Below are 26,946 nucleotides of genomic sequence, written 5' to 3' on the forward strand. Positions count from 1 at the left end.
ACACTTTAAGCTCTGGGGTACATGTACAGATCATGCAGGATTGTTACATAGGTATACACATACTGTGGTGGTTTGTTGCATCCATCTCCCTGTCATCTACATTACATATTTCTCCTATTTCGAAACAGTATGTACTGTTCTCACTTTCGGTTTTTCTTGGAAATATACTAGCTCTCACTTTCCCTCTGATCTGAATTGACTACTCTCCAAGACCATTGCACATCATTTGTTCTGGGACTCCTTAATCTATTAATAAATAAGATTCTTTGTTTCCTTGATTTCATATCCTCTTTCTGGTTTATTCCTTCCTTTTCTTGAAACATATTCTCTAGGAGCCTTATAGAATAAGGGTGCATGGAAGATAATTTTTCAGAAATTATACCCGTTTCAAAATTTATTTTACCTTTATATCTTTTTTTTTTTTTTTTTTTTTTTTGAGACGGAGTTTCGCTCTTGTTACCCAGGCTGGAGTGCAATGGCGCGATCTCAGCTCACCGCAACCTCCGCCTCCTGGGCTGAGGCAATTCTCCTGCCTCAGCCTCCTGAGTAGCTGGGATTACAGGCACGCGCCACCACGCCCAGCTAGTTTTTTGTATTTTTAGTAGAGACGGGGTTTCACCATGTTGACCATGGTCTCGATCTCTCGACCTCGTGATCCACCCGCCTCGGCCTCCCAAAGTGCTGGGATTACAGGCTTGAGCCACCACGCCCGGCCTTACCTTTATATCTTAATGGTAGTTTGGCTGAGTATTGAATTTTAGGTTGGAAATAAATTCCCCATGTGTTATATAAAACACTTGTATTGTTAGCTTTTAGCTTCTAGTATTGATTTAATTAAAAAAAAAAAAAAAATCTGGTGCCATTCTGATTGTTGACCCTCTGGGTATCACCTGTTTTTCTCTCTAGAATTTCAAAAAACTCATCTCTGTTGTCCTGAAGTTGTATAATGATGGGCCTTGGTGTGGGTCATCTTGGCAGCCCAAGACATAGGACTCAGAAATACTCAGCAGACTTAGAAGTACCCAACCTTAAGAGTCTTTCAATCTGGAAAATTTCTGAGTCCTTTCAATCTGGAAAACTCAAACACTGGATCTGGAAACATTGGTTTTTAAAAACTTCTTTCAATATTATTTTTATATTCTATATTTTAAATTGTGTAACATTCTATTCATATAAAATAAACATATAAGCTATGACACACAATAATACACTACCTGTGAACCAGCCACACAACTTAAGAATGGGAACATTGCCATTGCCATGCTTTCGTAACTCTTTACAGCTCTCCTACTGTCCTAAATTATGTATTTCAGTCCCTTGACTTTTAAAAGAATAATTACTACAAATTGTTGACACTAAACAACTATTGTTTAGTTTTGCCTGGTTGGGAGCTTTGTAAAATGGTACCATAGCTTATATAGTCTTTTAGAACTTGCTTTTTATGCAAAAATACGTTTCTAAGATTGAGCCATGTTATCACATAGAGCTATATTCATATGATTTATTTAATTTTCTCCCCCACCTATATATCTTTTTCTTAGTCAGTGGTTAGATCTCCTAACTTATCATTTAGTGGTGCTTTCTTTGTTCTTTCTTATTTTTCTCTTTGTCTTTTGTTTTAATTTCTGGGAGATTTCCTTAAAATTTATTTTCCAATTATTTCACTAAATATATTACTTCTGCTATTATGTTTTTAATTTGCTGAGTGATTCTTTTTCTTGTCTATGAATGCTTTTTTTTTTTTTTGTAGCATCCTTTTCTTGTTTTATGTATTTGTTTTCTTTTTTTTTTTTTTTTGAGACGGAGTTTCGCTCTTGTTACCTAGGCTGGAGTGCAATGGCGTGATCTTGGCTCACTGCAACCTCTGCCTCCTGGGTTCAGGCAATCCTCCTGCCTCAGCCTCCTGAGTAGCTGGGATTACAGGCACACACCACCATGCCCAGCTAATTTTTTGTATTTTTAGTAGGGATGGGGTTTCACCATGTTGACCAGGATGGTCTCAATCTCTTGACCTCGTGATCCACCCACCTCAGCCTCCCAAAGTGCTGGGATTACAGGCTTGAGCCACCACGCCCGGCCCTATATATTTGTTTTCTTTTGTCTCTGAGGATATTTTCTTTTGCTTCTTATAATATGTCTGTCTATTCTGAGTTTCTTCCCCACTAAGTGTTTTAGTTTCTGTCTTTTATGTTAAAGACTTTTCTTGGCTGGGTGCAGTGGCTCACGCCTGTAATCCCAGCACTTTGGGAGGCCAAGGCGGGTGGATCACGAGGTCCAGATATTGAGACCATCCTGGCCAACATGGTGAAACCCCGTCTCTACTAAAAAAGTACAAAAATTAGCTGGGCGTGGTGGTGCGCTCCTGTAGTCCCAGCTACTTGGGAGGCTGAGGCAGGAGAAGTGCTTGAACCTGGGAGGTGGAGGTTGCAATGAGCCGAGATTGCACTACTGCACTCCAGCCTGGCGACAGAGTGAGACTCCATCTCAAAAAAAAAAAAAAGAAAGAAAAAAAAGACTTTTCTCAAGTGTCTGGTCAGTCATGGCTTTCTTCTCCTATTTGAGAGAGGCATTAAAATGGTATGGGAAACTCTGTGAGGACAGGTAATAGTTTACTGCAGGGCCCTTCAGTTATCAGTATCTGTAGGTCTTTTCTCCATTTTTCCCTGAGAAATTGTTAAAACCTTTGCTTTTGGGAATGAGTGAATGATGGTGGTGATAATTAGGTTTGGTGCCTATGTTCTGTAAAATGAGGTGGAAAAGGACTGAAATTCTCATCTTTTGGCTTTGTCTGTCTGTCCTTAGAATCTGTTTTTCACCTTTTATTATTTTATTGACGTCTTTTATCTATTGTTGCCTTCTCTCCAATTCTCTTTGCCTTTGTAGGTTTATGCCTTTTATTATTCAGTTTCAGTAAAGAGCTAGGATAAGTCTTTTGAATCCTCTACGTTTAATCCATGCTTCCCAAACTTGTATTAGAATAGAACTTTAAGGGGCTTTGATACAGGCTTGCCCACTAAACTCTTCTTTGTCCCTAAAGTAAAGAAATCACTAGGAATTTCACTTCTAATGATTTTAATCCAGGTTACTCATTTTGTTCAGCACATACACAGCCTTTTGAAATATAGGGAACTACAGTTTTGAAGTAAAAAAGACAAAAACTAGAATCCATTGTTTCTAATTCTAACAATTAAAAGAACATTTCTGGCTGGACTGAGTGGCTCACCCCCTGTAATCCCAATATTTTAGGAGACTGAGGTAGGAGGATTGCTTGAAGTTAAGAGTTTGAGACCAGACTGGGCACATAGCAAGACTCCATCTCTACAAAAACAAAACAATAAAAATATTAGCTAGGTGTGGTGGCACCCTGTAGTTCAGCTACTTAGGAGGCTGAGGTGAGAATCGCTTGAGCCCACAAGTTTGAGACTGTAGTGAGCTATGATCTCGCCACTGAACTCTGGCCTTGGCCACAGAGCGAGACCCTGTCTGTCTGTCTGTATGTCTGTCTGTCTCTCTCTCTCTCTGTCTCTCTCTTTTTAAACTAAACAAAACAAACAAAAAAACTATAGCAAAATCACTTTGGTAGTTACTTTCTGTCTCAAATTCTCTTTACTGAGTAACAAACATGTCATTTTGTTTTCATTGGCCTACAGTGTCATAGACAGAATAATCTTTTAAATGTGACCAGGTGCAGTGGCTCACACCTGTAATCCCAGCACTTTTCGGAGGCCAAGGTGGGTGGATTCTTTGAGCCCAGGAGTTGAAGACCAGCCTGGCCAGCATGGCAAAACCCTATCTCTAGGAAGATACAAAAAAAAAAAATATGTATATATATAGCCAGGTATGGTTGCCTGCGCCCACAGTCCCAGCTGCTTGGGGAGGCTGAAGTGGGAGGATTGCTTGAGCCCCGAAGGTCAAGGCTGCAGTGAGCTGAGATTGTATAACTGTACTCCAACTTGGGTGACAGAGCAACACCCTGTCTCAAAAAAAGAAAGGGGGGACTTTTGGTATTAAGGCTTAGTCTTCTTAATTTTAATATGGTGAAAGAAATCTGGATTAAGGTATATAACTGAGGCCTGGGTTTTAGTATGTCTTATGTTTGAATGTTACTTTGAACTATTTGAAATTGCCAATATTTGAACAGTTCTGGCTCACAAAAGTGGTGGTTTTATGCAGCATAATAAAGTACCATAACAGCTTAAGTTAAAAGACTCTTCTGTCCAGTATAGGAATTCATTCTGTAGCATTCTTGGAAACATTCTGGTAGGAGAAAAGGATGAGGTAAAACGGGGATTTTTTCATACTAAGTAAGGGAGAGAGTTGAGGTCCCACTGAGTACAACTAGTAGGTCCTAGAGCTGCATCAGGGTTCCTGTGATATGCTACAAGCTCTACACTACTGAGGCTGAAAGCTCTAAATTCCTTGATGTGACAGTTAAATACACAGTGCCCACAAATTTGAATACTACCACACATTCTCCAGATACCTGGCTGACAAGCTTTGAATCTGCATAAGATTTCAGCAAATTTCAATTTAGCCAAAATAGTATTACTTAATTTTGTTTACTCTGTGTATAATTTTTGTGTGTGTTTCCTTAGGTTAGTAATCGAACTTTAAAATGATAATTAAAGTGTCCTGGGGTTTAAAACATTTTAAAAATAAAGGCCAGGTGCGGTGGCTCAAGCCTGTAATCCCAGCACTTTGGGAGGCTGAGGCGGGTGGATCACGAGGTCAAGAGATCGGGACCATCCTGGTCAACATGGTGAAACCCCGTCTCTACTAAAAATACAAAAAATTAGCTGGGCATGGTGGCGCGTGCCTGTAATCCCAGCTACTCAGGAGGCTGAGACAGGAGAATTGCCTGAACCCAGGAGGCAGAGGTTGCGGTGAGCCAAGATCACACCATTGCACTCCAGCCTGGGTAACAAGAGCAAAACTCTGTCTCAAAAAAAAAAAAAATAATAATTTTTTTTTAAATAAAATATGCATCAACAGTAGCCAAAAGGGGTCGGGGTAGGCCTAATGGAAGTAAATTGCTTTAAAGGCCATGTATTATTTGGATTTGGCTAAGGTAGACTGTAAGTTAGGAATGCATGATGTAATTTGCAGGGTAACCACTCAAAGAATACCACAAAAAATGTAACTATATTATATCATCTTTCTTCTGTTTAGTATTTGCATGGTATATTTTCCATCAGATGAATTAAACTTTAAGGCAAGAAGTATTACTGGAGATAAAGAATGACATTTCATAAGGCCAAAATGGTTCTCTTAATAGGAAAACGTAACAATTCTAAACAATTCTCCCTTGTTGCTTGGTTTGCTAACCATTCTTGTGGTCTTTGGGGCCTTTATGTTGACCAGCGTTTTCATTTTTCACTGCTAGAGATGTTTTTGTAGTCTGTGAGACAAGAGTTGTTTGACTTTCTGACTAAGGTAATTATGTTCATGTTCAATGTGCTTGGGGCATTGCCAGCAATTACAAGGAATACCACTTGAAAGAACAAAACCTTAGACATATAATGATTTCATTTAGTATTCTAATTATTTTAATGTAATTATTGTCATTTTTAAGATGCTAAGTATGAGCGATGGAATTTAGATAAGGACTGAGAAATTGATTATATTTTTAAATAATTTTTTTAACATTGTGTGATTATGAGTAAGATATTAAAAAGAACAAATCAAAAGAGTAGATATTTGTTCATTTATAAGGAGTCTTGGCAGTAAGCCTTTTGTGTTTGTGTGCATTCTGGGTCTTTAAAGCCTTGTATTGAGGAGTCAAAACTTTTCTGGAAAAAGTTACCTGTTCAATTCCATGCCTAAATGCAAGAAAAGGAAAGCAAGGGTTAAGGAAATAAAATTGAAAGTGCCAAATCAGGCACTATACATGAAAATAGAAATGTAATTAGTATCACTTTCTGTATTGTGGTAAAAACACATAACAAATGTACCATCTTAACCATATTGAAGTGTTAAGTGTATTCATATTATTGTGAAACAGATTTCCACAACTTTTTCATCTTTCAAGTCTGAAACTCTAAACCCATTAAATAGTAACTCCTCCTTTCCTTCTACCCTCCCCTCACGCTCTGTTCTACTTTCATTTCTTTGAGTTTCATTTCTTTCATTTCTTTGAGTTTCACTACTTTATAGATACCTCATGTAAGTGGAATCATAAGGTATTTGTCTTTTTGTGTTTGGCCTATTTCACTTAGCATAATGTCCTCAAGGTTCATTCATGTTGTTGCATGTAATAGAATTTCCTTTCTTTTTAAGGGTGAATATTTCATTTTGTGTGTTGAGAGGTAGGACCTTTAAGACGTGATTATGTCGTTAGGACTTTGCCCTCGTGAATGGATTAATGACATTACCATGGGAGTGGATTAGATATTGTGAGGGTGGGTTCCTGACAAAAGACTTTGGCCCCTTTTCTTTTACGCTTGTGCATGCTCTCTTGCCCTTCTGTCTTTTGCCATGGTATGATGCAGAAAGAAATCCTTCATCAGTGGTGAGCCCATCAACCTTGGATTTCCCAACCTTCAGAACTGTAAATAAATTTCTTTTTAAATTACCCAGTCTTTGGAATTCTGTTATAACAACACAAAATGGACAAAAAAGAAGATTAGAGAGACTTTCCTGTTTCTATGGTTTTCTCAAATGCCAAAGTGGCACAAATTGGAATAGTGTGTCCCGAATCTCATTAGAGATTCCTCGTGGTTGCTCTATTCTATGCCATGTAGGGAGAGAGGGGCATAAATAGGTGTGCAACATGCCACAAGCTTTCCCTTCTCCTTTCACAGGAGTACTGTCTTGTTTACAGTGGCCTAGGTGCTATTGCTTCACAGCTAATCTCTATAGTTTTTTGTTTTTTAAGAGATGGGGTTTCACTCTGTCACCCAGGCTAGAGTGCTGTGGTGCTGTCATAGCTCACTCTAACCTCCAATTTCTGAGGTCAAGCAATCCTCCTGCTTCAGCCTTGCAATTAGCTGGGACTACAGTGGTCTCTATAGTTCTTACAGTGGTATTGTAGTTTACACATTATTTTAAACTCAGTATCTCTGGGGGAAAGAGGGCCTGTGTTTCCTAGTTCACCATCTTGATGATGGTACGCTCTCTAGTATCACTTTTTGAAGTGATAAATTTTGCCAGGTAATTTCTTTCTTTTGTACAATGTGCAAATAAAAGGGAATGATAGGTGTAATATTTTGGACTTGAGTAAGACATTTGGTTTTGTCCTTTGTGAGGTTGATGTCTACAAATAGAAAAATTCAAAGCATTGATATCTCAACTTTAGAGTTTATGCAATCTTACACTGGAGTATAGAAATAAGATAATAGAATAGTTACATATTAATGTCAAGACAAGGCTATATATCCTCTTAAGGTTTTCCTGGCATTCACAAATATTTATTAAATGTCTGCTATATGTAAGGCAGTATACAGTTGAGGTACAGAAAGTAAAAGATGCAATCCTTCAAGTGCTTTTTTTTTTTTTTTTTGAAACAGAGTCTTGCTTTGCTGCCAGGGTGGAGTGCAGTGGCACGATCTCGGCTCACTGCAACTCCACCTCCCAGGTTCAATTGGTTCTCCTGCCTCAGCCTCCTGAGTAGCTGGGACTACAGGCATGTGCCACCACGTCCACCTAATTTTTTGTGTATTTTTAATGTACATATTGGCCAGGATTGTCTCAATCTCTTCCTCTTGTGGTCCGCCTGCCTTGGCCTTCCCAAAGTGCTCATTTTTAACTTGATGAAAGACAGCTCTGATGCCAGAAACACTAAATAACACTTTTTAGTACAGAAGCCAAATAGAACATGTAAAAGTACAAGAACTATCACTTGTCGATAGTTTGTCGACAATTGACAATGATCAATTGTCCAGAAACTACTGTGAGTGAAGAATTAGAAATGACATGAAGTAGACTGATCTTGCTTCTAGAGAAAATGAATTTGGGCTGGGCCTTGAGTATAGGATCATATGTTAGCATCTGCCCTGGAGAACAATTCACAAAAGCAAAAACAGGCATGGGCCAGGTGCGGTGGTTCACACCTGTAATCCCAGCATTCTGGGAAGATGAGGCTGGCGGATCACAAGGTCAGGAGTTCAAGACCAGCCTGGTCAACATGGTGAAATCCTGTGTCTACTAAAAGTATTTTTGTATTAAGTATTTTATTAATGCTTAATTGCTATAACCACTATTATCAGTATATCCTTCCTTACTATGATTTATGTGCTTATCTACCTATAAAAGTGTACAGTATTATATACAGGTTAGTTCAGTTTGTTTTTTAATCCAGCCAGTATCATACTATAAAAATTAGCAGGCTGTGGTGTGCACCTGTAACCCCAGCTACTTGGGAGGCTGAAGCAGGAGAATTGCTTTAAACTGAGATGTGGAGGTTGCAGTGAGCCAAGATTGCACCGCTGCACTCCAGCCTGGGTGACAGAGCAAGACTCCATCTTGGAAGAAACAAACAAAAACAGGTGTGTACAGTCAGAAATATTTGTACTGGCAGAAATGTGGAAGTAACCTAAATGGTCATCAAGAGAATGGCTAAGTAAATTGTTCTGTTTATACTATACTGTGTGACGGTTAAAATAATGTAGGACATATGTACTGACAGAAAAATTTGAGTAAATTGTTAAATTTTTAAAAAAGGAGGTCACAAATAATATGTGTAGTATAATACTGGTTGGATTAAAAAAAAACACAAACTTAACTAACCTGTATATAATGCGGTATACCTTTATAGGCAGATAAGCACATAAATCATAGGAAGGAAGGATATACTGATAATAGTGGTTACAGCAATTAAACATTAACAAAATATGTAATCAAGAATAAAGAAAAAAGCCCAAATGGAAATTTATGAAAAGACTAGTAGTGGTTATTTCTGCACAGTTATTTTATGAATACATTTTATTTCTTTTTTTATATTTTCTCAGTTTTTATAGGTAAAATATTTTATTGGACGGTGTTAACTCATAATGGGCCATTTATAAATGGGAGATAAATAATCGACAAGCAGCTAATAAAATTAATTCTTACAAAATGGAAAAGAAAAACTAGTGGAATTTAAGTAGATGGAAAGATTAGGGAGTTTGTAGGTAGGGGAGATGGAGGAAGGTAAGAGAAAGAAATACAGTGTAAAGTTTTATAGAGCCATCAAGCACTGTCTTATATTTTTTAAGCCGTTCATGCAACGGATATTGCCATGAATATGATAGGATCCTAGCCATTCATATATTGCTATGAATATGATAGGATCTTAGCCCTTGAAGAACTGGAGTTGTTGAAGGAGATACAAACAAGCAGATTACCATATGGTGTGAGAAGAAAGAATCAGTAATGGAAAAGGGGTTGGTGAGGGTTGATAGAGAAAGCATTCCTGAAAGAATAGAAATGTAAGCTGAGATTTGGAGTTCATTGAAAGTAGTGTGAAATGTGTGGAGAGTGAGAAACTATCAGCACATGAAATACCTTGTAACTATTTTAAGGACTTGATTTTATTTATGTAATTGCTACGTGTTCTTTGCAACATAGTGAAAAATAATCATGTTGTCTGGTGCTTACTTAGTAGGTACATAATAAATACTAATGGAATGAATGGTTGTGTATTTAGAGAGTCATGCTTAAAGGTTAAATAGCAAAATATGACATCTACTTGGAGAACTATGTTAAATTGTCAAGGAGAGTGGCATTATATGAATACTCACATGGAAGGATATACAGAAAATGAGAAAACTGACAGAACTAACTTCAAGAGATTTTGAAAATAGCTTTGTCTAAAGATGAAAAATTAAGTTCTAAGTAACTTCCTAAAAAGGTTTACAAGACCACAGTGAGATGCTATGATACCTCTATCAGAATGAATCCAATTTAAAAAAAAATTAAGAGTTGGCAAGGATATAGAGCAACTGGAACATCAATATGTTATTGTAAGAGTGTAAATTAATACAACCACAGTGAAAACCATTTAATAATACCTGGTAAAACATAGTCTTACTCTGTCCTTATAGAATTTCCATTTCTAGGCTGTATATACCCAAGAAAAATATGCAAACAATCTATGAGCTCCAAAACAATCTATGATAATTTTATTGCAGATTTATAATAGAGAAAAAGTAGATATAGCAGAGATCCAAAAGTAGAATGGATAAATTGTGCTATTATTCACACACTGGCATAGACTATAAAGTAATAATAATAAAAAACTGTTACACACAACTGCATGGATGGATTGCAAAGGCATGATGAGCAAAAGAAACCGCACACAAGATTCCTTTATATGAAATTCAAGAACAAGCAAAGTTATTTATGATAGAAGTCAATTACAGTTGTCTGTTGAGGAAAGAGCAGTGAAGAGATTAGGAACCTTTTGGGGCTGCAGATATTCTATATCTTGATATGGACATAGATGTTTTATGTCTTTATATGTTTATGGCTATGATTGTGTATATATATGTAACAGTGAATGTGTGTATGTACATACATACACATACACACAAAATAAATTTGTGTGTCGATATGAAATTTCAAGACATTTTCACAGAGAATCTAATAGAAAATGGTTTTAAAGTAAGAATGTGTTTAGGAAAATCAGCATCTTGACCATAACCTTGCCAAGAGAGGATAGAGGAGCATGTGGAAATGCCATCTCTGAAAAATACCATTACGGAATAGGCAACAGCCTTGTTTGATGAGTTAGTGGGATACAAGGAACTGGGCCAAATAGCCTCTTGAAACTACTTTCGGCTCCTCCCTTCTTACCTTCCTTTTTTCCTTTTGTTTATTTACTGCAGGTAACACATGTTATGAGTTTTTTTAGGAGAAAGAAATGTGGAACCCAAAAGATTGCTAATATAAAAGGAGTCAGGCTTAATTTAGCATGTTTCAAAGAGCCTTGTCCAAGCCACCCAAATAAAGTTCGTATTTGGTAAGGTTAGTTGTTCTTTAAATCAACCCTCACAAGATAGGAATTGTATATGGTTAGGTTCTCAAATTTTTAATCACCAGCATCTTTTAGCTTCTTACTACTTAACAAATTCCTCTGCTTTCATGTTATTTATATTGACAGTTGCAGGGGTTTTTGTAAATAACTACATAAATTACTTAATCTGTTCTTCAGGTGAGTATAATAAAATAAGCTATATGTATTGTTATTTATTGTGGGATTGCCATAAGAATCTCATCATTTCAGAGGCCTGAAATGCCACAGAAAATCCTAAAACTGGCAGCATTATTGACTAAACATTTTGAAAGTGGATTTCTTCTCTCCTTGCTTTAAATGTGGACAGTTACTAAAAGAATACTAATTTCTGAAAGAGAGAGCCTATTACTTTCTTATTTGTTAATGATGAGCTATTCCCATTTGTGCAGTTTGTAGGAAAATAGTTAACAAATCTGTGCAATTTAGAAAGGAGAAATGACTGAATTTTGTTACTATTTATGTTTCTATTCCATTAGTAAAAAACATTCTGAACACTTCTTTAGGCTGAAAACAGATTGCCTTCTTAGTGAGAGAAACTAGGTTTTACTTACCATTTGTTTCACACCTGTCTCTCTCTCTCTCTCTTTTTTTTTTCTCTTATAGCATTAATTTGGGATTCTAGTTGCTTAAATCAATAAGAAACAGTATGTGTTTAAGGCAGTATGTCTTTCTGTAAGGCACTTCATTATTTTTCCACATCAGTATTTCCTTAATCCTTCCTACATTCCTAGGTGATGATTTCAGAGTACTCTGTTTCATTATCTGTAGGAGAAAAATGGAGATACTGGTACTCTTACCATTCAAAAACCAAAAAAGCACACAACTCGGGTGTTGTGTCAGCCTACTTTCTGCTTGGAATTAAATTTTAATCAGTTAGCTTAGCTATTATGTTATATTGTGTTCTCTTGAACCTTAGGTGTGAAGGAGTCTTTACTCTTGGTTATAGTTGTTGATCTAAAAGCTTTTTAGCTTTGGAAGTTTACGAAAAAAGTACACTTAGTTATGTTCAACCTTTTTTCTGCTTAAGGTTTTTAAGAGTAAAATGTTTGTTTGGTTTGTTTTGACACAGGGTCTCTGTGTCGTCCAGGCTGGAGTGCAGTGACAGGATCTTGGCTCACTGCAACCTCCGCCTCCCAGGCTTAAGTGATCCTCCCACCACAGCCTTCTGAGTAGGTGGGACTACAGACCTGTGCCACCATGCCCAGCTAATTTTTGTGTGTGTGATTTTTTTTTGTAGAGATGATGTTTTGCCATGTTGCCCAGGCTATTCTTGAACTTCTGAGTTCAACCGATCTGTCTGCCTCGGCCTCCCAGAGTGCTGAAATTACAGGCATCAGCACCCATATAAAAATGCTTTATATATACATTTTGGTTAGGTAATTTTTTTTTTTTTTTTTTTTTTTGAGACTTGGCATCCTACTATTTGTTTGAATTTGATGCATCTTCTCTGGTCTTCCTGAGATATTATCAAATATGTGTGTTATTTTTTAGGTGAATATTTTTTAAAATTTTGCATCCTATTTGGTGATAATTGGATGTTGGTAGTGTATGATATGGACATAGTTGAGAATAATCATTGCATAAAAACTTGTCTTTTTAACTTCATTTTCATGTTTCTTACCTGAAGAAAAAAGTTACAAACACTATATGGTTTCCTCATAATATTAAGGTTTTATTTATTTTTTGTTTTTAGAGATAGGGTCTCACCCTGTTGCTTAGGCTGGAGCATCATGCCTCACTGCAGCATCAAATTCCTGGAGTTGGGCAATCCTCCCACCCCAGTCTCCTGAGTAGTTAGGACTATATAGGCACATGCTACCACACCTTGCTAGTTTTTTTATTCTTATTTTTTGTAGAGACAGGGTCTAGCTTTGTTGCCCAGGCTGGTCTTGAACTTCTGGTGTCAAGTAGTCTTCCTACCTTAGCTTCCCAAAGCATTGGGATTACACGTGTGAGCCATATTGAGGTTTTAGAGAGAGAAATTGCTACTTATTTGAAGAGTTGGGATACTACTGTAGTTTCCCCTTATCCATGGGAGATATTTTCCAAGACCCCCAGTGGATGTCTGAAACTGAAGATAGTACTGAACCCTGTATATACAGCCTCATGTCATTTAACAATGGGATACCTTCTGAGAAATGTGTTAGATGATCTCATCATTGTGAGAACATCATAGAGTGTCTTTACATAAACCTAGATAACATAACCTACTATACAACTAGGATATATGGTATAGCCTGTTGCTCCTAGGCTACAAACCTATACAGTGTGTCACTGTACTGAATACTGTAGGCAGTTGTAATCCAATGGTATGTATTTGTGTATCTAAACATACCTAAACATAGAAAAGATACAATAAAAATACAGTATTATAATCTTTTTTTTTTCCCCTAGCATACTGCTGGTAGACAGAACAGTATTATGATCTTATGGGACCATTGTCATATGTGGCTCATGTTAACTGAAAACATGGCTGTACTATGTTTTTTCCTATACAGATATATCTGTGATAAAGTTTAATTCAGAAATTAGGCATAATAAGATGTTAACAGTAACAATAAACTAGAACAATTAGAACAGTAGGCCAGCATCACTCCTCTTGTGCTTTGTGACCATTATTAAGTAAAACAAGGGTTATTTGAATACAACACTGCCATAAGGCAACAGTCAGTTTGATGACCAAATCACTTATTCAGTGACTAGCAGGTGGGAGCCAGGGCTAGATATGCTGGACAAAGGGATGATTCACATCCCAGGTAGGATGGCATGAGGTTTTGTCATGCTTCTCAGAAAGGCACGCAATTTAAAACTTCTGAATGGTTTATTTTTGGAATTTTCCATTTAAGTATTTTTGGATTGCAGTTGACTGTGGGTCATGAACTTCAGGTAAGGGAGGACTGTTGTAATACAAAATTTAGAGAGTTGTTTTGAGAAATCTGTGGGATAATAAATGTGAACTGCCTAACATAGTGACTGTACATAGTAGGCTTATTCCAACAAAGGCTTTAAATGTAGCATATGATGTAATTTTGCTCACGGGAAGTTGAAAGGCACTGGAACAGGAAAAAATATATCTATATACCGATGAGTTCTGCCCTAATCAGTTACTAAATTTATTAAGTACTGAACAATTCCAAGAGGAGCACATAGACTGGAAAGTTTCCTTAAATGAAATGTTGTCCTCCCAGTGGTTGTCTGGAAGCAGACCCAAACAGAGGAAGAGTGGCAAAGATAGGAAAAATTTTTGGAACTGCTCTTATGGTTATTTTTCATACCTCTTTGCCTGCATTGATTCACTCTGAGCTGTTCCTTTTGTTTGTTTTGTGTGTAGATTTTTAAAAATTACTTTATTCCAACAAGGGAAGGCAATTACCTTAGGAGGCCACTTTAATGTGTTTAACTTTGGGACAAGTTGAAGTCACTGTCGGAGTATGCCTCTCTGCACCTGATATCCCTTCCTGAAGCAGGACCCCTCCCTGTGAATAAGAGGAAAGGCTTGGCCAATTATGCTAGACAAAGCTACACAGCTGCCGAGCCCAGCTGGGAGGAGTTTCGTTCTTGAGCAGGGAGCTGGTACAGTGAGGGGCTTGCTTTTCACCACCTCCTTTTTTCACACTGCTTTACCTTAGAGGACTACCTAAGGTGGAGGTAGAGAAGGGAATGTTGCTGTCTGCAGTGGACACTCTCTTCGGGGAGGGCTGGAGAGGGGAGGAATTGGTGCAGTTACCCGTCTCCTACTTGGAGCAGATGCTGTCCGACCCCAGCACGCCACTCCTCCTCCCAGAAGGACCAGAACATCAGGTCTGTCCCCTGGAATTTCAGGTAGCACCACAGCGGCATCCTCGCCTAGTGGTCAGGTGGAAAGGGAAGGGGTGGTCCTTGTGTCTGGACCCCTCACAGCTGACTCACAGGAAGTGCTAGAAGAGCTTGGCACTGGACGCAGCGGCTTCAGGATTACTGCCCCACCCACCCTGCCCTCTCCCACGTAGGTTTTGCAGTGTCTCTTGATAGAACAATGAAGGCATTCCAAGTTTGCTAAGACTCCCAGGGAAATTCTTTGCACTTCTCTGGCAGTCTTCAAAATGTTCTGCCACCGACTTTCCCAAGAAGCTGTTATTTAAAAAACCCTTTGTGGATTGCTTTGTCTGAAGAGCCTCTGAGTGATCATGGTTCAGCGCTTTAGCCTCAGGAGGCAGCTATCCAAGGTGGGTCGGTAGTTTTGTGTGTTTGTGGAGGGGAAACTCTCACTTGCTTCAGCATGGTTCCTATTTCTCTGGAACTGTTCTGTCAAGCCTGCCGTCCTCCAGCGCTAAGGAGGGGCTGGGGGAGGAAGTGCTGCCTTTTGTTCTTTCATCTGACAGGCACAAAGCTTGAAGGCTGACTGCACTGGCAGCCCCAGATTGTGTTCCCCTAAAACTGCAGCTGTCATCTGAATTTGGGCAAAGTCGTAGTTTGCTCCAGAGATAGAATTTCCAGAAGGGTGTGTGTAAAAGAGATAATTATGGGTTGAAAGTGTGTATTTAATAAGCAATTAATCTAGCAGCTTGTGAACCAAGAGGAGAAAACCTTCTTGGTCTGTGGAATCAGTGCTTTTATACATTTCACTATTAAACTGAGAAAAACTACCACAAAATAGTTCAATGAGCAAGACTTGCATTAAGATGTTAAAATGACTGGTTGTGTTGAGTAACTTGAATACTTAATGAAGTACGTGAAAAGCAGTTTCGGAGAGGCTCACAAAGCAGTTTTTACAGAGTTCTGACTGAAAAGCAGGTTCCATGTGTACAGCTTTTGGGGAAAAGTTTTTTTAACCTGAGAAAATCATACTTAAAATAGTAAAAAGGTAAAGCACTGATTTAAGAGAGGATGCTGATTTATGAAACCAGCCAGCCCTCCTTGGTCACTGAGTTTAGCTAGTACAGAAACTAATAAGCAAAGAGGTGTGGTAAGAGTTAAGCTTTATTTCAAAACCCATTGTTTTCTTTAAAAGCTCTATTTAAAAAAATATAGCAGTTGGTGGCCCAGTTGTGTTGTAGTTCATTCCCTGAATACAGAAGCTTAAACAAATATAAATCAGTAGGCATTCTTCACTGCCTTGGCTATTAATCAGAATTATTAAATCCTGAAATGTGTTGTGATCTTAAGGGAAAAACTTTAGTTCCTCACAGATGACCACAGTGTAGAGTATGTGCCTCCATCCCTGTGTCAAATTGTATAGCTTTTTTGGGGACCTCTAAAGCTAACAGGATTTTTAGGAGTATTAAAATATATTTCCCTTGCTTCCCTTACCCCCTGCTCCATGGGGTGTGTGTGTGTGGGTGTGTGTGTGTGTGTGTGTGTTTGAAAGCCTTAATTTCTCCTACACAATAAAAAGAATAATTTTTCTTGCTCTTTCAATGTCCTCCAGTGCTTGTATTTTCATATATGTAGTACATTTAAAAAGTAGATGGGTAGATTCTCAGGGCAGTGACATTCCTGCACAAGAGTGTCTGATAGTTGAGAGCCAAGTGATACTTTTCTAATTAGAAGATAATAATACATTATGGGTATTTTGCTGCCAATACTTCTCTCCCAATTTTTTAAACTTTACCCTTTTCACTCTATACTATGTATATGACAATGATTTACAAAAAGAATATTTTCAATGGAATAGGATGCATCCTTTCTATAATACGAAGAAATGAAAGGTACATTACTTAAAAACATTCAAAGATGTAGCCGTTTTTCATTCCTTTTACTGGTGGTACCCCTCTTGCTCATTTTAATGTGATTTATGGATCCTATAATGGTTGATCTAGACCAAATCTAAGGAAATTTGTTGTCTATCGAATTTGTTGTTCTATCAGAGTAATGAACTGAAAAAATATTTTTTATTATTTCAGTCTGTAGACACTTAAATATGAAGGAGAAACCGAATAGTTATGTTAGTGAGTTTAAAAACAAAAAAACTCAGCAAATGGACCAGCCTGCTCAACATGGTGAAACCTTGTTTCTACTAAAAATACATAAATTAACTGGGCATGGCGGTATGTGCCTATGGTCCCAGCTACTTGGGAGGCTGAGGCAGGAGGATCACTTGAACCCAGGAGATAGAGGTTGCAATAAGCTGAGATCATACACTCCACTCCGGCCTGGGCGACAGAGCGAGACTCTGTCTAAAATAAATAAATAAATAAATCAGCAAATGCATTGTGTCTCAGTTTATCTTTTCAGCTAAATCCATAGGTTACTGAGAGCAGGGGACCTGCCATATCCCAGTTTATGATATTTCTGGCATACATTGAACACTTGAAATTGGTTTTTCATAGATTAAAATAAAAACACAGTTGAATAGCAGCAATTTCAGCCATTTCCAACTTTAGTAACAAATATTTTTGCTAATAAGTAGTTTTCCACAAGAATAGAGTTGTCAAGAGATTTGAGTTTTAAAAGCAATTTTCTATTTTAACAAAAAGAAGTACTGATGTGTCCATCTTTAAATTGTCTTGGAAATTTTCTGAAAGAAGATATAAATGTTTGCAGTAATTTTAAGACTAATATTCACTTTAGATGCTTTTTATATTAACGTTGTATAAGGTTGTAGTCGTGCTTACTTACACTGGGTATTTTCCTTAGCATATTCGACTGGGCGCGGTGGCCCACACCTGTAATCCCAGCACTTTGGGAGGCAGAGGTGGGTGAATCACAAGGTCAGCAGTTTGAAACCACCTGGCCAACATGGTGAAACCCCATCTCTACTAAAAATACAAAAAATATTGGCTGGACATGATGATGTGTACATGTAATCCTAGCTACTCAGGAAGCTGAGACAGGAGGATCGTTTGAACCCGAGAGGTGAAAGTTGCAGTGAGCTGAGATTGTGCCACTGTACTCCAGCCCAGATGACAAAGCGAGACTCTGCCTCAAAAAAAAAAAAAAAAAAAAAAAAAAATTCAAATGATTGGCGTAGGCTGATAGATGTTCACATCTGAATTAAGAAAAAAGGAGGAGGTAATTTAAGTTTTAGGTGAAGTAAAAAACATGCCGTTTTAAGAAAGATGCTCGCCTAGTGTTTTTGACTGGATTTCAGTTACATGACTCACAGAAAAGTTCTTGATTTTCCTTGCCATTTTAGATTATTTTCTTCTTTTATATTAATCTTACATGTGACTTCAAGAATCCTCATTAAGGAAATCTTTTTCTTCCTGCCCCCTGTCTCCTGCATGAACCATCCAAAATAGACTGGAACCTGTCAATGTGGATATTTCATTTAATTCTCTTAATGATTCTTGAGTTAGGTGGGATCAGCTTGTTTTTTTAATCATTAAAAGAAACTGGGTTTCAGAGAAGTTAAGTCATTTGCACGAGATCAACAGGAAGTAGAGTCAAATGTAGGTCTACAAGCAAACGCATTCTGTTTTCCCACACCAACTGCCTCCCTAAATTTCTGGCATGTTAATCATTCTCACTATTATGGTCTCCGATGTTTTTCTGCATTTATCTAAGATAGAAAACAGTAAATAAACTTGGGTAACTTGGGTAACTTCCTTAGAGCAACCCTTTCCTATAGAGCTAAAGTATGTATTGAATAGAGTTTGAACTTAACAGTCAAACTTGATAAAATATTTCCCATAATTAGATTGCTTTCTTTGGGCAGAGAAATATTGATTTGAATAAGATTATTGATTTAATAAAGCCATATTAAATATGTGGTAATTAGATGTAAGTTGAAACTTATCTGCATGCAGTTGTGAAACTTTAAATTGTACCACCTTTTAAAGAGCTTCTACTAAGGAGAAAAATTTACTCTTGAGTTTCTATAATAATGCTTAAGGATGAAATACAATGAGTTAGACATTCAGAAAGTCCTTCTTCAATTACCCTGACCTTCATTCTGATCAGAGCAAACTATTGTCCAAAATCTTTTATGGGTAGTAGAAAATCAGTTTTTTCTAAAGTGTGATAAAGGGTAGGGGAGCTTTAAGAAAACTTGTAAAGATTGTTTCAGTAAAATATTATACCCTTTTATTTTACTTTTGAATGGTAATTATCACAATTCAAAATTTTAAATTACGTAACTGAAATCTCAGCTTCTAGCTGTGTCATTTCATGTAGTTCACACCCCTATCTCTGTAGGTAACCAGTTTCTTATTTATCCCACTGTTTATGCACATGTAAGCAAATATGAACATCTTTTTTCTGACTTTTCTAACATGAAAGATAAATGCCATACTGATTATTCTAAAATAATAAGTCAAAACTTTAATTTTCCAGATGTGGATCTGAATAGCTTAGTTTGAAGTTCCCATTTATTTTCACATTTTCATGCGAGACTTATGTTAGGGTAGAGGTAGCCTCACAGCACCTACTTTCTATATTAAAATTCATTGAAATAACAGTAAATCAGTGATGATTCTTTTTCAATCATACCATATTTCTTCCTGTTCCATTTGAGAGCTTTCTTTTGCTGTCTTTACATTTTTCATATGGTGAAAAAACATAGAAAGTAAGAATTCTACCAGTATGTCTCAGTTTGACCTGTGAAGAGATTAGTAACTGAGAAATAGGTTTGTGGCATCTTTTCCCAGTTCTACCGTTGATTTGTTGAAATTATTTAATCCAGACTTATAGAACAGTTGGAAATATTTTAGTCTAAAAAACTGTCCTTGTTATTTCTACATTTCATACTGTCCTGTCACTTGGTATCAGTTTGTTAGTGTCCTATCACTTGGTATCAGTTTGTTATCAGTAAAAGAAAATTAATAAGTAGAGAAATGTTGGTTAGAATTTGAATTTTTAATAAAACCTGTAGCTTTTTTTTCAGAAGTAGTTTCCTTTGAATTTCTATCTGATTTCTTTTGAATTTATGGTCTATGATACATGACTGATTTAATCTTTCTGTGAATATCTTTTTTAAAGTGTGTAGGGATCTCTTATTTCCATCTTGAGTAGGTTAACTAGGGTTGTTTAAAAATATTTTGATGACTAAAATGGTAAATTTTATGTATATTTTACCACAGTTTTTAAAAGGTATGTTGAACCTTCTTAATTATAAGCACTAGGTGGATACAGTGAAGTAGTATAGTATTATATGTAATAACAGCCCTGAATGCATAGGGAGAGTCTGTACTGGGTGAATGTTTTCAAATAATGGAAGGACATACCTCTCCTTCTTATGCTTTTTATTTAATAAATTTTCTCTAAGTTACTCTAGACATTGACAAACTTCATACTTGGAAATGTAATGTTTTGCATTTATACTTTACTAATGGTTAAACGTACTATCTCCTTGTTAATCATTAACCCACTTTTAGGAGGCTTAAATCAGGTAGCATTCTAATTGCTACTATGATATATTTATCTGCTTTCTAGAACTTGAATACTCAAGTGTCCAACATTATTGGAGATCAGTCATTTTGGTATTTTGCAAAACCAGAATAGGAAGATTGATGTTTTTCTTCTGTTACATGAAATGACACCCCAGTAAGATGAATTCTGTGTATTGCTGATGTAGTGGGAATGGATAAAGAATAGAGAATGACTTCCCTATTCAAATACTTTTGGAAATAATAGGCTAAAAATAGAGAAACTAATTTAGAAATATGTGTAATTCTGAAATGCTTTCATGATAGTGATGTCAGTTTAAATTTTAAAAACAGTAATAAATTACCGACCATGTAGATCTAAGAGAGCAAAATGTGCTCCCCAGAGAAGATAGTTAAATCTCCTTGGAGATTGCAAAGTTTTCTGTGTTCTAACTACATGTTTCCTTGACCTTAAGATTTAGGAAATTGTATCTTTATGGATTTGTATCATTTAGACTCCTGCATAAACATCAGTACTTAGAAACACCCTAATGAAATTTCCCATCTCTATTCAGTGAGCAAGTACATTTAGATATTTAGATATATAGAGACTAATAAGGATCTGATTACCTTTCTGAATCTAGCTAAAGAGGGAAAAAGGAATTATATGTCATTCATCTAAAGATAGTGGTGACACAATATTTGATGTGTCCCTGGGTCTGACATACCTAACCCAACTGTTATATTAACAATAAAAACTCATTTCTGTTTGCCTTGCAAAGTTTTGAATGTATATTTTGTGACTTCAAGAATCACCTTGCCTGTTATTCAAATTAAGGCTAACGGCTAGCTTTTCTTGAGGGATGCAGTCTATGTGAAAGTCCCATTCTGGTTTCTAAATTTGCTGAGTGTTTAAGCAGTATTTCATCTTCTGCCATTAAAGTTGTCAGAAATAGTAATTTTTGCTGATAAATGGAAGATTCTATTAACTTCCAAATATTTTCTGTGTCTGTATCTCCAAATAAAACAAAAAATAACATACCACAGTTCATGTGGTAATCAAATGGTACTCAGCAACCACCTGAAGTCATAGAAAAGATGATGGCACACATTCCCAGGAGATGCCCCTCTCTTTATCCTCCAACCTCTTTTACTCTAGTAAAAGTAGTTCCTTATAAGAGTTAAAAGAGGGGCCAGGCACAGTGGCTCACGCCTGTAATCCCAGCACTTTGGGATGTCAAGGTGGATGGATCACAAGGTCAGGAGTTTGAGACCAGCCTGACGAACTTGGTGAGACCCCATCTCTACTAAAAATATAAAAATTAGCCAGGCATGGTGGCATGTGCCTTTAATCCCAGCTACTCAGGAGGCTGAGCCAGGAGAATCACTTGAAACTGGGAGGCAGAGGTTGTAGTGAGTTGAGATAGTGCCATTGCACTCCAGCCTGGGCAACAAATAATAAAGAGAGTCAAAAGAGGAATAAGCAGTGAGAAAGATTGTTATATCTGTTAGTACCATTCTAATTCTATAGTTTTGAATATTGTAAAGTATATATTAGTATCATTTTGGTTCTCTTGTTGGTCATTTCACCCATACTAGTCTCCCAGATATGCTTTTGCCAAGATGTTCACTGTTTCCCTATTGCTAAATCCAGTTTTCAATTCTTAATTCTCTTCTTAGTTTTCAGCAACATTTTACTTGTTGATCTTTCCCTCCTCAGTGAAACACTTTATTCACTTGCCTTCCAGGATACTATACCCCTGGTTTTTCCTATACCTCACTAGTCACTCAGTCTCAGTCTCATTTCCTGATTTCTCATTATCATCCTGGCCTTTGAATTAATATTTCTACGGCCTAGGCTCAGTTCAGTGTACTGCTTTCTTGGTGATTTTATCCAGTCTTATGGTTTTAAATACCACCTATATGTTGAAAATTCTCAAATGTGTATTTCCCGTCTTGATCTTTCCTTTGTACTCTGGACCTACAGAACTCAGTTGCCTATTTGACATCTCCATTAGAATGTCTGACAGACATTTCAAACTCAAAGTGTCCAAAACGAAGCTTCTGGTGTCATTTCCCTCCCTGGTTCTCTTGGTCTTCCCCATCTCAGTTAATGGCACTTTGATCTTTCAACTCTGAGATCTTTGAATTATCTATCATACCTCTTTCTTATTCCCAGTATATCAGCAAATCCTCTTGGCTCCACTTTTTAAATATACCTGAAATTTGGGTATTTCTTAACTACCCATCTCTGCTACCATCTTTTCTTCTGTTTTGTTGTTGTTGTTGTTGTTTTGAGACAGGGTCTCGCTCTGTAGCCCAGGCTGGAGTGTAGTGGCATGACCTCGGCTCACTGCAACCTCTGCCTCTCGGGTCCCGGTTCAAGCAATTCTCCTGCCTCAGCCTCCCAAGTACCTGGGATTACAGGCATGTGCCACCATGCCCAGCTGATTTTTGTATTTTTTTTAGTAGAGACGGGTTTCACCATGTTGGCCAGGCTGGTTTTGAGTTCCTGACCTCGTGATCTGCCCTCATTGGCTTCCCAAACTGCTGGGATTACAGGCGTGAGGCACCTTCTTCTCTTTTACTGTGTTAACCTCTAGCTAGTCTCCCAGCATCTGTTCTTGCTTCACTAGGGTTTATCCTTAACACACTCTATTAGCCAAAGTGATACCAATAAAACTTAAGCCAAATGATGTTCTTCCTGTGATCAAAATCCTCCAGTATCTTCCTTTCTCACTTACTTTTACATGGTACTTATATTCTGTCTCTCTGTTAACTCTTTGATATCATATTCTGTTTTCTCTTTACTCATTTTATTCTAGCCACACTGGCCTTGTTGCTGTTCTTTGCTAGATTCCTTAAGTAGCTTAAATTCTAGCTGGGAAGACAAAGCATGAAGGAAGATAAAACTAAGTTCTATTTAATTGTGTCTAAATGTAGGCTCTATACAACTGTTGAGAGAGATCAAAAAGGGGGAAGGTGACCTAATAAACCTTGAAGGAGTTGAGATTTGAAAGGTAGATAGGCAGAGAGTCAGTGCTAGAAGAGGGTAAAAAAGAAGTAAAACTTTAGTTGTCCAAATACTATTTGCTTTATTCTCTGCAGTATCCCTAGAACCGTCTACACAGTTTATGTATTGAATGAATTAATTAATGTGATAATGAAAGCATAGTACCTACTTGTTCAGTGAAAACAACTTGACCAACAGAGTTTGTGTCGACAAAGAAAATGAATGAAGGTGTATCTGATGGAGCCAAATCTGGAGAGTCTGGATGTCGGGAAAAAGATTGTAGACTGGTTTAGATAAGTGTTAGAAAACCAGCCCGTGTTCTTTAATAGAAGAAAACCCATGGTGTAAATAGTGTGGTGAGAGGTTTTGTCTAAGATTACAGAGCCAGCCAATAGAACTTGCTGTGAGGATGAAACTGTATTTGTGATGGCCAGTGTAATAGTCACTAGTCTCATGTGACTTGAAATGCAACTTATGTGATGGAGGAAGTAAATTTCTAATTTGGCTTAATTTTAACTAGCCACCTGTAGTTAGTGGCTATCATACTGGACAGTGCAAGAGAATATTGAATGTTATGAAAAATGAAGGGATTAGGTTTGAGAGAACAAGTAATAGGCTTTTAGAGTAAGCTATCCATGAATGATTAAATTTAAAAGGGGAAGATACTAGTTATTTAGAAGGAAGGATCAGTATAATTTAATGAAAATAAGATGTAGGAAGGAAATAAAAGAACTTTCGGTTTTCATTTTAAGCCAAGACTCCAGGTATTGAGGAATCTAAAGAAATAGGAGATTTGGGGCAAGCTGAGGGTGATTTGTTGGGTTGGGTGTAAATTCAAGTTTGGGTATATTATGTCTTTGATGAAGGTAGAATGGCTAAGTAGAGAGATTTTGTATTTGGAAATAGAGAGTTTAGAGTTAGGTAATGAGGATATTAGCTCAGAGATAAAAGTTAAAATAATGAATAGAAGGACTTTGAGCAAATAATAGAGGTGTGGAGGTGGTGCTTAGTTTCAAATGCCAAAGAGAAATTCAAAATGAAGACTGAATTTAGTTATAAAACTATAGGTTCAATAGGGGAGGAGACCCTAGAGATCATCATCTAATTTGTAAGACTGATGATTTTATAAATGAGGAAAGTGATGTGCAAACATGTAATATGATATGCTTAAATATACATATCTTGTAATTATTAAATTGAAAGCTTGAACCTAAATTCCCTGCTGACCTCTTCAGTACCGCTTTTCTCATTTATGTTGGTAAAATAGTAAAATTTGAGAAATACAATTTTAGTTTAGTAGAATGGACATTAGGTGACAAGGTAAAAAGGTAGGGAAATGGAGTTAGTATGGGCAGCTTCTTCGTGAAGTTTAACAGTGAAAAAAGAGGATCAGAATGGGTTGTAATGGGAAGAGGCAGTAAAGTCAAATAAAAGTTTTTTCAGTATCAGAAATATGATTCAATAAACTCTTCTGGCATGGCAGCAAAGGATTGAAATGACAGAGTGGTATTATCTGTCTTTTATACTGCTGCCTAGGAAGATGAAGTAATTGATAACTGAAGATTACAGAATATAGCAGTAGTGAATCCAGAAATAGTCTTTAGATCTGTTGAAACTATTCAATGACCAAACCTCCTGATTGTGTATATACTGAAAACAAGTAACGCTTTACTGCATATTGCTCCATTTTCATTTAAGATGCCGAGTTGGTGTGACTGGCAGTTTACTTGGAAAGATATGACTTCATATTTCCTTTTCTTGAGGCCTCTTGATCTGCTAAGATCTAAAAAGAGTTCAAAGAGGTAAATCTTTAGCATAAAGACTGAGTATGTTTTTAAAATAACTTTTAATTATATAATTACTACTTTGAGGATATTTACCGACAATGTCAAAGGACTAACTACTACATAAATGCATCACCCGATACTTACTTACATTTTTAAAATATGATGTCATATTGGAAATAATTTTTAGTGAAATAGTAAATACAGATGATGAGAATGCCACGTGGAGAAAGAGATAATGCGAATGTTAAGAACTCAAAGATTGGCCGGGCGTGGTGGCTCAAGCCTGTAATCCCAGCACTTTGGGAGGCTGAGGCGGGTGAATCATGAGGTCAAGAGATTGAGACCATCCTGGTCAACATGGTGAAACCCCGTCTCTACTAAAAATACAAAAAATTAGCTGGGCATGGTGGCGCATGCCTGTAATCCCAGCTACTCAGGAGGCTGAGGCAGGAGAATTGCCTGAATCCAGGAGGCGGAGGTTGCAGTGAGCTGAGATCGCGCCATTGCACTCCAGCCTGGGAAACAAGAGTGAAACTCCGTCTCAAAAAAAAAAAAAAAAAAAAAAAAAACTCAAAGATTGTTTTATTATATGGCTGTTATTAGAAAAAAAAGATCTTAAGAAATTACCTTGGCTTTAGCCTGTGTAGAAAATTAAGTATTAAAATGTAAGATATCTTTTAAGTTTGCAATGCTGACTAGAAGTAAAATCTAACAAGAAAATTTTATTTTCCTTAGAAATTATATTTTAATGTTTACTTTCTGCTCCCAATTCATTTCTGAAAGTACATGACCATTCTTTATTTGCTGCTGCTAGGAAGGCTCTGTATACTATATTACGATGGAGAATGTTGTGCTTCTACTGTAATTAATGAATTCTGAATGAATTGCCAAATCAAGATATACTTGTTTGATGCCAGGTTCTTGGAAGAAAAAAAATCCTCAAAAAACAAACTACAAAACAAAGACCCTGTTAGAGTGGAGTTAGTTTACTCCATCTGTATTAGTCTGTTCTCATGCTGCTATAAAGACCTGCCTGAGACTGAGTAATTGATAAAGGAAAGAGGTTTAATTGACTCACAGTTCCACAGGGCTGGGAGGCCTCAGGAAACTTACAAGTATAGCAGAAGGGGCAGCAAACATACCCTTCTTCACATGATGGCGGGAAGGAGAAGTGCTGAAAAAATGGGGAAAAGCCCCTGATAAAACTGTCAGATCTTTTGAGAAATTATTATCACAAGAACAGCATGAGAGACCGCCTCCCATGATGTAATCACCTTCCATGAGGTCCCTTCCCCAACACGTGGGGATTACAGTTCTAGGTGAGATTTGGGTGGGGACGCACAGCCAGACCCTATCACTATCCTTTCTTCCTTTAAAGGGAGTGCTTTCCCTGGAGAAAATAGTACACTTTTTGTAATTACGCTGTACCATAGAAATTATGAAGTTCAACCTGTGCAGCAAGCAGAAAAGAGAAAAGTATCATTAGTCTTATTTCATCAGCGATGGGATGAAGGCACAAGTGAAATTGCATAGTGATAAAATCATAATTAGAATTCTTGTCTTTTCTAATTTCATGTTCTTTTGACCTTAATGTTGAAAAGAAATATTGTTGCATGCTTAAATTTTCTTTTATTGCAGACCCTTGTCTATTAATATACTCCACTAAATGGACTATGAATATTCAGAATCCTAACTACTATAGTTTGCATTTAGAACATTTCAGCTTATAAGAACATGTCTTGTTTACGTTTTGCTTGCTAAGCATGTGTGACTGGCAGAAGGCCTTTAGCCAACTGCCCACGTGGTCTGGACAAAAGAACTAGTAGTCTGTTAGAGAAGAACAAAAGGGAAGCAAGGAAAATAATTTTCCTT

General features: G+C 37.0%; 1 protein-coding gene across 27 annotated transcripts in view; it reads left to right on the forward strand.

Moving 5' to 3' along the window:
- The window catches only part of TMCC1 (transmembrane and coiled-coil domain family 1), a 261,462-nt gene that overhangs the window by 93,820 nt on the left and 140,696 nt on the right, over positions 1 to 26,946 (forward strand). The window contains exon 1 of one of the 27 annotated variants that reach the window (XM_074404141.1): positions 458 to 14,791. The exons of 25 other annotated variants lie outside the window; for them this stretch is intronic. In XM_074404141.1, coding sequence (XP_074260242.1) covers positions 14,651 to 14,791 — 141 coding nt within the window. In that variant the 5' untranslated portion in view covers positions 458 to 14,650. One more of the 27 variants, XM_074404142.1, reaches the window with a different exon arrangement.

Source organism: Saimiri boliviensis, chromosome 8, assembly GCF_048565385.1.
Source record: "Saimiri boliviensis isolate mSaiBol1 chromosome 8, mSaiBol1.pri, whole genome shotgun sequence".
NCBI lineage: Eukaryota > Metazoa > Chordata > Mammalia > Primates > Cebidae > Saimiri > Saimiri boliviensis.